This window comes from Elephantulus edwardii, unplaced genomic scaffold (assembly GCF_000299155.1).
Source record: "Elephantulus edwardii isolate Elephantulus edwardi_28Jun2011 unplaced genomic scaffold, EleEdw1.0 scaffold00002, whole genome shotgun sequence".
NCBI classification, from domain to species: Eukaryota; Metazoa; Chordata; class Mammalia; order Macroscelidea; family Macroscelididae; genus Elephantulus; species Elephantulus edwardii.
This window is the reverse complement of record NW_006399752.1, coordinates 47366977-47378460: the sequence shown is the minus strand read 5'-3', so window position 1 is coordinate 47378460 and position 11484 is coordinate 47366977. Positions and strand designations below refer to the sequence as shown.

The 11484-nt window shown below is 39.7% G+C and overlaps 1 protein-coding gene across 1 annotated transcript in view; it reads right to left on the bottom strand.

The window, feature by feature from the left end:
• Nucleotides 1-5561: 5561 nt before the first annotated feature.
• The window catches only part of EML5 (echinoderm microtubule associated protein like 5), a 197726-nt gene continuing 191803 nt past the window's right edge, over nt 5562-11484 (bottom strand). Inside the window, exons 36-42 of the mRNA XM_006879132.1 lie at nt 10741-10929; nt 10411-10583; nt 9758-9920; nt 9369-9472; nt 8321-8474; nt 5839-5939; nt 5562-5598 (exon numbers count right to left, since the gene is read on the bottom strand). Of these exons, the coding sequence (XP_006879194.1) occupies nt 5562-5598; nt 5839-5939; nt 8321-8474; nt 9369-9472; nt 9758-9920; nt 10411-10583; nt 10741-10929 (921 nt within the window). The remainder of the gene's footprint in view (nt 5599-5838; nt 5940-8320; nt 8475-9368; nt 9473-9757; nt 9921-10410; nt 10584-10740; nt 10930-11484) is intronic.

The following is an 11484-nucleotide window of genomic DNA, read 5'->3' as shown; positions in this document are numbered from 1 at the left end:
AATACTCAGTGTACAAGACCTGACTGTGCATTTTACCATCCCACCATTACTGTCCCACCACGACATGCCTTGAAATGGATTCGACCTCAAACCAGGTAAAGATTGAAATTCCAGTGTCGTTTTCAGCACTTTCCTACCAAGTGGATAGTTTCTCTGTTGTGGGGAAAACAGTGTACTTGGAATTAGATTTTTCTCTCCTGTTAAATATTGTTTTACTTAGTGACTCATGAATGTCCTCACATCATCTCATGATTATCCACTACGCCAGCACATACAAAAGGCTTTGACATACACACACTTATGTCTGTATACATGGCTGTTGTATACTATTGAGTTGGAAATCACTCAGCTGAACCTCCAGGGGGTTTTTAGAGGCTTTAAATCTTGCAAGAAGAGGCTGCCATCTTTCTCCTGCAGAGCAGCTGGTGAATTTGAACTTCAGGCCTTTTGGTTGTTGTCATAAAGGTTTTTTTAAATTATCAACGACTTTATTTTACTTGGATCCACAATCAACATCCTTCCTAACATTAGTCAAGAAATCAAATTACATGTTATATTGGCATAAATTCTTAACACTAGAGCTCCTCTGTGTGTGTGTGTGTAATTGCACACACACACACACACACACACACACACACACACACACACTCCGTATCTCTTTGCCACCAAGTCAGAACCAACTCATAGGTGACCTTTCGTCTGTGGTTTTTAAGAGGCTCTAAATCACACTGCAGGAGATTACGCTTCTTTCTCCCATGGAGCTCCTGTTGGACTAGAACCACCACGGTTAGCAGTGCCACTCCCTACCAACTATATGACTAGCATCAGTTTTCTTATATGTTGTTACTGGTATCCTAGAGTCAGCTTTAACTTTTAATGATCCTGTGAACAAATCCTGTCCAATCCTGTGCTGCCCTCACACTGTCTGCTGTGCTCAGGCCCACTGTTAAAGTCACTCTGTCAGTCCATCTCACTTGGGGGGGGGGCTGCCGCTCCCTGATCCTCCACTGTCCCCTCTGATAATATACCCAAAAAGTATGTGAGATAAAGTGGCACTTGCCTCTAAGGTTGTTGCATTTCCTTCTAGACTTCCTTGTTTGTTCTTTTGGCACTCCATGGGATATGCAGTGCTCTGGAAACACAATTCAAAGGCATTGATTCATCCTTATTCACTGTCCAACTTTTTCATATGTATAGAAAATAATGGAAATATTATGGCTTAGATCAGGTGCACCTTAGTCTTTAAACTGAAATCATTGCTCTGTAGGACTTTGAAGGGATCCATGACAGCAGATTTTCCCAGTGCAACATCTTGTTTTCTTGACTGTGGTTACTATGAGTGTTGGTTCTGGATTCAAGTAAAATGCAATTGTTGACAACTTAGACTTTGTTGTTGTTGTTAGGTGCTGTCGAGTTGAATACAGTCATAGTGACCTATGAACAAAAGATCCGAACTCTGTTCTATCCTGTGCCAGGCTTACTTCCTGACACACAAGAGCCCATTGCAGGAGTCACTGTGTCAATCCATGTAGTTGAGTGTCTTTATTAGCAGTTATAATATAAAGTATTTCAGAAATTTATCAAGTGGTATAAGTTTGATTATATATGTGTACCTTGTTGTTGTTGATAATCGTTGAATTGAGTACAACACATAGCAACTCTATGAACAAAAGGTCTGAAGCCCCTCTATCGACATTTATCAAAGTTCATAGTTTCCAGAGGCATGTTGTTTAGGAAGTGGATGCCACTCCTTCCAAATATGTACCTTATATAGTTGAATTATCTTCTTTAAAATAGGCTTTATATTGCATTACAATTAGTAGATCAGATACTCATTTTCTAGGGAAATGTCCAATTTCTTAGCTGAGAGATATGGTATGTATGGGTACAAAACAGTTACTATTTTTGGTTCTTTTTATTCAGTGAATGACACCCAGTACTACCCGGGAGAAGATTATGAATTTTGAAAGTTGCCATCTACTGATGAAAAGACATTCTACAGAACCTGTCAAATTTTTGAAATTTGGAATATATTGCTTTCATAATATGAGTCTGTTGCCTATCTGAAGTGTCTTAATTTTTCAAGTTTGTAAGTTGTTTAGTGGCTTTAACATTGGGTGTTTTTGTTCATTTTGTTTTTATTATGAAAAGACAGTTTAGGAAAAAGCTAGTCGTTTGAGGCACATTTGTCCACTGCTGCTTTAATTGTCAACATTTTTAATATTTTTCTGAATCCATTGTGAAAACAAACAGTGGCCAAAATGTTGAAGTGGCTTAAATTAGTCACCCAGTTCTGTTTGTACTTCTGTTTCATGTAATTATTACGATGATGATGTTTTGTTTTTAAGTGAATTTATTTTTAAATGAATACAGGCCTCTTGGGTTGATGCCACTTTCATAAAAAGGTTCCTTGCCTCCTGGGAAAGGACTAGAGAGGTAGATGTGTGAACAGTTAGAATGCCAAGTGCAAAAAATGTGAACAGTTCTTTCAAATGATATAATTTACTATTAACATATGCTCTTTAAATAAATATTTTGGGGAACTACATTATCATAAAATTATACAAAATTTTTTACAAGTATATACACAAAATATCAGAAAACAGACTTTAAATTCACAAGATACAGCCATACATATATATTCTCACATTCTGAAAAATAGCATTCTTAGAAATAATGTGACAGAAAATATACTTAGTTACTACTAAAGATAATATTGAAATGTAAAAATTAGATTTAAATAGTATATTTTAAATGACAGAACTATATAATTATAGAGATGAGTAAATCTCAAAATAGAACTAACTTTTGGAGTATTAATTATATACAGAGTTTGTGTGTATGGTTTTTAAAATTGTTAAGGCAAAGAGTGTCAGATGCTTTAAAATGAGTTAACAAACTTCTTACTGATTTTACAAGATGTGATTATATACTTTTAAAATAAATTAAAGCTACAATGTGGTTAGAAAAGAATTAATACAAAAGGGATAACACACTGAAGCATTCCCAGGACCAAATTAAATGAGAACAGTTCACTGACTTGTTTGTCAGGTAGCCGAGGGTTAATAAGCCATAGGTGAAGGGAGTCCCCTGTTCGGAGTGTGAAACTAAAAGTCAGAGGTTGTGGGCCGTGGCTTTCCCAGTGGGAGAAAACAGACTACAGCAGTCAGTAACCGTTTGGTAAGTTGCACTTCGCTGTGTTCTCACTAAACATTAGGGAAGAGAGAGTGTACAGCATAAAGCTGTTGTGGCCTGCCCTGCTTCATTCAGAGTTTACGCCATTGAACTTAAGGCATTGTTCATTCCAGAGTGCCTACACTGACACACTTTAGTTTCTGCAGAAGTAATCTCTTAAGTTTTTGAAAATAGAGACTTTTGACTCTAATTCTTTTTATATGGTATATAGCCACATCTTAGAGTTCTATTATAAAGAACATAAATGGGAACCCAGGGGTTAGGTGGCTGAGTCCTTTTATATCATGGTAGGAACATGCTAAAATCTGATGTGTTTTGTTTTTTAAAGGAGGCTACCAGAAAACACACTATTCAGTTGCTGTGGTTTATGGTCTGGACAAGCTGAGCTTGACCCTCAGACTTGGGTGATTGTAGATGGGCCACCAGGAGGGACGGGGCTGTGGTGACGGCTGTCCACAGTGAGCGCTTGGAGCTAGCATAGTGACATGCACGGATGTACTGGTGACACCTGGGGAGTCTGGCACCAGGGGTGGCACAAAAATCTCGGTTAAAAAATACAGGGCAAAGCCTAGAAATGGTCGGACACATTTCTTAGCTTTTCCTTCGTGGATGACTGCTGTAAGTGTGGTGATCACGGGGCACCGTTAGCCGTGAACCTGACCACAACAGTGTGTAATGTCAGCTTACTACTCTGAAGAACAAAAATATATTTTTATGAAGAAAAAAAATATTTCTTCCTACACAGTAGCAGAATTGCTCTTTAGCCAAAAATGGGCAGACGTGACCCAAAAGGAAATTAACCTCAGAAAATGGAATGTTTTTCTTTTTATGGGAATATGTGATTTAGGTAGTTTCCTCCATTTACTGACTTTATGGAAATTGAATATCAATGCACTTTACTTATGGGAATAATGATAGATTACAATCTAATGTTTCAAGCTTCCTTAATACTTCAGACAGAGCTGTTCACAGCTCTCAGCAGATGAGAGTCATGCTTTCTGTGATGTTCGTGTTTAATATTTGTAATTGGTGGATGTAGACATCAGCTGTGTAGAATCTGTCTGTGTGTCCTGCCAACCAGACTTGGATTTCCAGAAACCAGAAAAGGAGGGGGTCTATGACATTGCAGAATTAACATGAGATCAAGAGATCTTAAACATCTTTAAACTTAGAAAAAATACATATTTTTAATAGCAGTCTACATCATTTCCAGTCTCTAGGCAACTACAGATAGATTAACCACAAATTCCTGATTGGTTATTACTGATCTTTGGCAGCATTTAAGGTGAACAGGAGTTAAAATTTAAGAATTCAGCCTTAGGATACCAAAAAATAAATTTTAATGACCAGTTTTCATGAATGAACCTATACTTACTATTTTGGATGGGTTCCTAAGGGAAGCTAACACATGTAAACTAAACAAATTTCTCCAGTAGAAAGGAAAAAACCAACAAAACCCTATAAAAATTTTCTTCTGAGACTTACTAAATTGTATAAATGTGAACTTAATTTTTTCATGTTAAGCAGATGTTTATATTTGATTACATCTGTAAGTATATTCGGTATTCTTTTCCAGTTAAACAGGCTATTACCTGAAACTTGAAATGATTGTTAATCATACCCCTTTTCCATTAATAATGAATGCTACTATCATGTTTCCAATTTTTCAGTTAATGCAGGTGACTTCTGAAAATAAAGATTGATGGTAGCACAAAAATGAAAACAAAATAATCCTAAACTAACTTTAGATCTTTACCTGAATTCAAAACTTGCAGTAGAAAAATGTCTTTATTATAAAAAGGGCTTTATTAATGCTTATGAAGCATTGTATTCTCTATTAAAGCTTATGTCTATTTCCTTAGGGAAAATAATTGCCTTTAAAAAACGATATTTTAGGGTGGTGGTGTTTCTTTTCCTTATGGAAATGCAAGGATAAAATATTTCATTAAACAATGAACATTGAAAATAAAATACAAATGTAAAATAAACACAATTTTGCTCTTAAAAAAATGAGAAATGACCCGAGCTGAGCGGTTAAGCGGTTGGTTGGTTGGTTGGTTGGGAGGTGCTGCCCTTTACGTCTGCTCTGCTTTCCAGCATTGCGGTTGCCGGAAAAGCAGCGCTGGCTGTTTCCACCCCGTGTGCTCTCAGTCCTTCCTTCCACCAGTGGGAGCTGTCTGGAGAGCTATCCTGTGGGAATGGCACCTAGCTGGCACTCAGCAGCCAGTCTCCACTGTGGTCCCGTGCCTCTTCTCCACAGCAGTCCTGGGTTAGCACCACAGACCATGCACGGTGTCTGTTCCCCCTCCCATTTTGGTCTCAAGGCTGTTAGTTTAGAAGCAGCATCTTCTTGGCATCCAGCTCACTCAGTGAGGCGCATGCACGCATTTCCAGACAAATAAACTGCAATTAGAAAAACCCCCAGTGAATTGGCGATGCCCGGCTTTGTCAGAACACCTCGGTGCTTGTCTTCACCTGAGCTTTCAGAGCCTATGTGAAACAGTTCCTAATGCCTTTGATGAAGAAGGACTTGGCTTAACTATCTAGTTATGCTGCTTTGACAGGGCTGACAGCAGCGTTTATAACGGAAGTTGTGAGAGAAGTCACAGAATGTCTCTGCTCTTTGGGCTGAAAATTACCAACCTGCAGTCGTCACCTCCAGCGCTGACGACATGTCGGTCTCCACTGGTGAAACGAATATTAGTCACGTGAGGTGAATGACCGAAGAACCTTTTGTGTTTTGCCTGAAGAAACAAAAAAAAAAAACCCAAGTGTAAAAAAGGCTCTAGAGTGTGATGCACAAAAAGATCAAAGCTTCCTTTTTTTAAAAAATTATTTAATACCTTTGTTTACTCCTTTTAATGCCAAAGGTTTCTTTTTAAAAAAAATAAAATTTAATTGTGATTTTAACAAAAGTTCACAGAAAAGTTAGATTTTCATTCCTTGTTGTACTGTTTACCCCCTTTTCCTCCCTTTCCCCTCCCCAAGCTGACTTTTAAAAAACATGCTTATTTACAAAATTTGAATACATTATGTCTGCGAGCAGATACTTAAAATCCTCACCCCCCCTTCAAATTGTACAACCCCATGATTAGACCCCCTCCCCTGCATCACACTAGTGTGGTACAGCATGATTTTCACTGGGGCCATTTTTTTGGTGTTGGAGGTCACTAACAGGTGTTAGAACAGGTGAAGGTGAAGACTTGAGAAGAATGGGATACTACTGCACTGGTGAAACCCTGAACGGTCAACACATGAACCACAGTCTCACAGAGGCTCTGAAAAGAGGAGGGAAGGGAATTAGGTCTGAAGCGAATGATTAAAATCCCTTTTCCATAATGGCTCTGCACATAACCCAGTTATTTGGACCCTCGGATGTATCCAGGTATTTGAAAACACTTTTCTCTGAGGAATATGGAACTTGGTTAATTGATTAAGGGTTTGCCAAGAAGCTAATTATAGTTTTGTTAAGATGATTTCTAAGGATAAATACTCCTAGGGGATGGGGAGGAAGGATTTTGAGTAACTTTTTTTAGTTCAGGGTAATGGGTAGACCCAGATGCAGCACTGGATGTGCTCACCAAGTTGTGCCAAGAAGTCTGGAGGATGAGGGAAATTGAAAGAACTTGCTCGAATTTGTATTTGAGTTTTGTAAATAAACTACTGGAGGGAAAAAATAAAGCACAAGAAGTCTGAAGGACAACCACCTTGGCCATCTGACTAGAAGAGATCTATATTTGCTTCCATTCCAAAGAAAGGTGACTCGACAAAGTGCAAAAATTAATATCATGAATATCAAATGGCAAGCAAGATTCTGCTGAAGATTATTACCCAAAAATGAAACAGCTCATCAACAGAGCTGCGTTTAAGTGCACGTTGGGTTTAGAAGAGGCCGTGGTACTAGGAATATTATAGCTAATGTCAGATCTTGGCTGAAAGCAGAGAGTACCAGAGGAATGTCAATCTGTGTTTCATTGACTATGCAAAGGAGTTTGACTAGATCATAACAAACTGTGGCTGACTCTGAGAAGAATGGGAATCTCAGGACATTGATTGTACTTATGCAAAACCTATACTTGGAACAGAGCAAGGAAACAGCATATTTCAAAGTTGGGAAGGGTGTATGCCAGGGATGTGTCCTATCTCCATATCTTTTCAAATTGTATGCAGAACAGATTATCCAAGAGGTTGGGCTCTATGAGGAGAAGTGTGGCATCAGGATTAGTGGAAGAGTCATCAACAATCTGCCTTATGCAGATGACACAACTCTGTTGCTGAAACGATCTGAAGCAATTGCTTTGTCACGGACTGCAGACTTCAATATGGATTGAAGCTTGACATCAAGAAAACAAAAGATTTTCACCACTAGGCTGATTGGCAGCATTATAGATGGTGAAGAGATTGAGATTGCTAACAGCTTTAGTTTGCTTGGCTGCACAATCAACAATCTTGGCACCAACAGCCAGGAAATCAAGAGATGAACTGCACTGGGACAGTCTGCTCTCAGAGACCTCTCCCAAGTACTGAGGAGCAATGATGTCAGTCTGGAGACTTAAGGTGTGCCTGATCTAGGCCATCGTCTTCGCAGTTACTTGCCATGCATCAGAGAGCTGGACAATGACTAGGGATGACAGAAGAAATGATACCTTTGAGCTGTGGTGCTGGAGAAGAGTGTTGAATATACCATGGACTGCTAAGAGAACAAACTAGTTCGTCCTGGAGAGGGTGAAGCCAGGCTGCTCCTTGGAGTCAAGGATTCTGAAGCTTTGTCTGACATACTTGGGACATGTTGCAAGGAGGGACCGACCAATCCTTGGAGAGGGATGTCATGCTTGGGAGTGTGGAGGGACAGTGCAGGAGGGGAAGACCCTTGATGAGGTAGACTGACTCAGTCACTGGGGATAGAGCAGAGTTTAGGGCTGATGTACATAAGGTCACTATGAGTTGCAGGCGACTCAATGGCACCTAACACGGATTTAGAAAGTTTGGAAAATGAAGAATACAAAAATGCATATCCAGATAAGGGTAAAACACTTTTTAGCTGTCAGTTCATAGGGGGAAGTGATGCATGTGCTCTCGGCTGGTAATAAAATGACAATAAGGACTAAACCAAATTCAGACTTACAAATTTCTCAGGGCATGGGAAGTCAAATAACTTAACCATGCCAAAGTCATCGCCGGTCACAAGGCTGATTCCTGAATGAGAAACGCTGGCACAGTTGACATCGGCTTTATCGGCGTGTCTAGACCAGATTCCTAGAACTTCATCTCCCAGAATACTGGAGGAATGGAAAGAATGAGAGCCAGCAAACAGTTACACTGCTAACCCAAGGCACATCTTAGCAGTTAACCTCTACCTGATCATATTTAAGGTGGGAATTACAAAGTTAATAATTTGGAAGCCTCGAGTCCCATTTTAACAGTTCAGTAAACACTTCAAAATCTGGTACAGCTGTGAAAGCGTAGAGCCCCATGCTGTTTATTACCACAGATAGTACACTGACTGTACAGAAAGGAGGCTGAGCAAAGCACCCCACACACATCCAGGGGTTCTTAGCTTGTGCTGTAAATGGGGTAAGGTGGAACTGAAATTTTAAAGTGAAGCTGATAAACTAAGAATTTTAATTTAAAAAAATTCATTTTCATTGATTAAAAGTGTATGGTCATAGTTCCCTGTAGTACAGTCAGCAAATCTGAGCAAATTTTCAGCCTTTGATTTCTAACGGCTTCAAGACAGCTCACTGCTGAGCTTAAGGTCAAGACAATACCAGGGAATCTTTAATGTCATCACATAGTCACTCAAAAAGGATCCTAGCATGAGCAAGGAGAATTTTCTTCCTTGGAAGAAATTCAAGATACTGTAACAAAAAGTTGAACATTACCATTCCCTACTGGAAAGGGTGGAAGGTGGGCAAAAGGGTGCAGGGTCAGTGAAGGAGAGAAAGACCTTGAACCAGGTGGACTGACACAGTGACTGCTGCAATGGGCTCTTGTGTGTCAAAGTGTGAGGAGGACGCAGGACAGAACAGGGCTCAGATCTTCTGTTCACAGAGTCACTGTGAGTCATACTTGACAGCACCTAACAACAACGACTGGGATGGTCTAACTATTGAGGAATAGGATTTTCCAAACTACCCTCCGTTTTTCTTTTTTTGAACAGCAGAGGAGTTTACCTCGTCCATGTAGCCCAAGTAATTCTGTCAATGGCAGGCTGATCCAAAAGATGTTTTCCTGAAGGCACTTCATAGACATGCCGCTTATAGCAACCAGTGGAGACCTTTGACCATGTTCAGAAGGGACAAGAATTCCATTATGAGAGAAAATCCACAAGAGCTGTATAGTACACTAGCGAAAAGGCCTTTACATTTTCTAAAACAAACAGCATGACTAAGATGTTAGGGAAAGGGGAGGAAAGGCCTGAGGGATGGGCTGGTAGAGAACTGGGACAGAGAACAGTCAGTAAATGTTAGTGTTCAGGAACTCTGGGGGAGCCTGACGTGTGTTCACCGATGGGAATGGGAAGGGCTGCCCGCGTAGCTAGGATGTAAACCAGGCACTGTACCTGGAGATGTCTGCTATCCGCAGAGAAGTCCATCTGAATGACAAAGCTTGGGATGTCTTTACAGTAGCTGATTCTATTAAGGGTAGGACCCAGTGTTAGGTCATAAAAATCCACTGAGTTCTCACTAGAACCCACTGCCAAGTACCGGGAATCTGGACTAAACCTGGATGAGTAACAAAACATGTCAGCGTTAGAGTATAAATATTTAAGACCACTGACTTCCTTTCTAGGGCTAGAGAATGTTACATGTGATGTGGTCTCAAATGTACATAGATTGTCCAATAGAATCCATTAGATACATGACATTCTTCTGTTAACCAAAACAAAATAGCTTCAGATTTTACTTGATAGTTGAAATGTTTCCAGAATTTTCTCATTTTAAAATAGTTTTAAAAGCCACTAACAATTGGAAACAATTGGAGGGTCAATGAAAAAGAGGCTGCGTTTCCCAAGTTGCTGATAGCAGACCTGGTGCCAGCCACCTTGGAATTTAGCAAGGAGAATGAAATCAGTACATACACAGCACATACAGTATAATATACCTTACTTTTTTTTTTTAAATGTATTTGAAGAAGTAGCTAAAGAACATGTTTCAAATGCATGCAGGCTCATTTGCATACATAATGGAAATACTGCACCATTTGCTTACTAACCTGATATCATGAATAGCACATCGTCTGTCTCTTTTCTTTCCCCATATTTTTAGAGAGCTCACCAGTAAAATAATAAATTCTCCATTTTTCATTCCAATAGCCACCATCTCCCCTTCAGGGCTGTAACACACAGTACGGGCAGCATGTCCCAAGTTCACTTTGTTTAACATCTTCTGCATAACAGCCAAAAGAGTCAAAGAACTACATTAAGTACAGTGTTCAAAATGAAAACATTTCCCCCCATAATTCCTGACCTACTTCTGAAGTTCTTTAACTGCCAACATAAGTCTTCCACTATGCTTCTCGGGGATGGAAACCATTTGAACTTACTTTATCAGCAATATCCCAGAGTCTCACTGTCCCATCTTCTGCAGCAGAAAGGAAAAAGTCCCTGGAGGGATGTGTTGCAAGGCCCCAGATCGGTCCATCCACATGACTATTAACTAGAATATTGCATGCTGCATTTTTCTCTCCAATTTCAATGATTTCTGCATTCCTTGTCCCCACCAATATCTTGCCCTGAAACAAATGGAACCAGTGCATTTGATGTAACACGACAGTTAAACTTCTCAATCACACAAGGACACTTTCCTCTTTCAGAGCCTTGTGCTCCTCACTGGACCTTTCACTGGTCTGGTTCACTTCTCGGGCAGTGAGCTTAACTGTTCACACAAGCCTCTGCGATGAGAGGTCACACCAAGAGCACCAGGTTGAGGGGCATGTGCTAAGGAACCCAACGTTTCTCGGAGGTAATGCGTGGCCTTCAATAACCAAAGTTCTAAGTTAATCTATGATTTTCTAATTGCTGTAGTGTTAATAAGCTGTGCTGCAGTCCTAAAGGCATGCAGTTCAAATCCTCCAACTGCACTGTAGGAGAAGGATGGGCAATCTTCCATGCAAATTACTGCCTCTGAAAACGTGCTAGAGGATAAGCTTTGTGATGGTACTTAACAACATGCTCTCCAAAGACATGCAGTGCACTGAACTAACAGGACTAACTAAAATACTGGGACTTCAATTCTACTTTTTTTTTTCTATAATTATATTTTATTAATTTTCATAAACATTTACAGA